General features: G+C 48.9%; 1 protein-coding gene across 1 annotated transcript in view; it reads left to right on the forward strand.

Moving 5' to 3' along the window:
* Positions 1-943, forward strand: part of LOC146196412 (uncharacterized) — an 8103-nt gene extending 7160 nt beyond the window's left edge. Inside the window, exons 2-3 of the mRNA XM_084596993.1 lie at positions 42-516; positions 855-943. Of these exons, the coding sequence (XP_084453119.1) occupies positions 42-516; positions 855-943 (564 nt within the window). The remainder of the gene's footprint in view (positions 1-41; positions 517-854) is intronic.
* The last annotated feature ends 257 nt before the right edge of the window (positions 944-1200 follow it).

Genomic DNA, 1200 nt, shown 5'->3' on the forward strand with positions numbered 1-1200 from the left:
CCTTCCTACATCATTGAATTATTCATTCCTAACCATTGCAGCTCCACACTTGCCTCCTTGTGGCTCTAGCCGCCAGCGCCTTCGGCGGATACGTTCCCACCTACGGTGTTCCAGTGGCCAGCTACCACGCAGTGCCGGCTGTATCGAGAGTGTACGCTGCGGCACCCGCTGTGTCCACCGCGTACCACCACGCGCCGGCAGTGTCCAAGGCCACCCGGGTGACAAGCTTCCAGACCGTCCAGCCGGGAGTCCCACACACTGTTGCCAGGGTGTCCACTTTCACTCCAGCTGCAACCGCCGTCCACACCGTCCATGGATCGGCGCCTGCTGCTGTGGTCGGCGCAGTTCACCACGTTCCATCTTACTCTTACGGCTACCTCCCAGCTCGCTACGGCTACAGCCACGGGTACGCCGCCCACCCCCTGCGCTACGGCTATGGTTACGGCTTGTCTCCATACGGTCTCAACTATGGCTACGGACTGAAACCCTACGGCTACGTCGCACCTTACAAAAAGTGTAAGTCCGGTGTTCGTAACGCTCCGCACCGCGCTTTTATTTTCATTTTGGTGACCCCACCACGGACCTTTCAACAGATAGAGCACTGTCAATTTTATAGTTTTGAAAAATATTTTATAAAGATAATTTCTCTGTCGTAGTCTTCAAGGCGCTCACAAAATATTAATAAAAAGTAATAACTGTGTTTATTTGCCCTTTTGAGTAGTTGAGAATTATTCTCATTTAAGAAGAATAAATTACAGCCCGCCATTCATATTTATGAGCTTACTGTAAAGGACATTTTTTATATTTATCACGCACGTTCATTGTACCATTTCGCAGGATTTCTCCTCTGGCAGGTGACACCAACATCAGCCCAAAATTGACAGCCCTAATTGCCTGTTTTGCAGGAATGATGCCTGCTGTTGTTCCTTCACAACTCTTCTGACCACACCGAAAGAGAGACCATACGAAGACCTGCCGTTCGAGCTTGAGTGTTGCTTCCGCAAGACGATCGTCAACTGGATGGGTGTCTTTAAAGAAATAAATATGTTTGTAGAAACAGTCTTATATTTTTTTTGCCCTATAAACTTATTTAAGGTTTCCCGGGAGGACGTCCTCACGGATCGCTCTGCTAGGCGGCAAATGGTTAGCTGTTTTCGCTTCAACAATTCTTGAATTCTCAGCTCTCAACAAAACGTCCGA

This window comes from Amblyomma maculatum, chromosome 3, assembly GCF_055883805.1.
Source record: "Amblyomma maculatum isolate TAMU_Amacu chromosome 3, ASM5588380v1, whole genome shotgun sequence".
Classification (NCBI taxonomy): Eukaryota; Metazoa; Arthropoda; class Arachnida; order Ixodida; family Ixodidae; genus Amblyomma; species Amblyomma maculatum.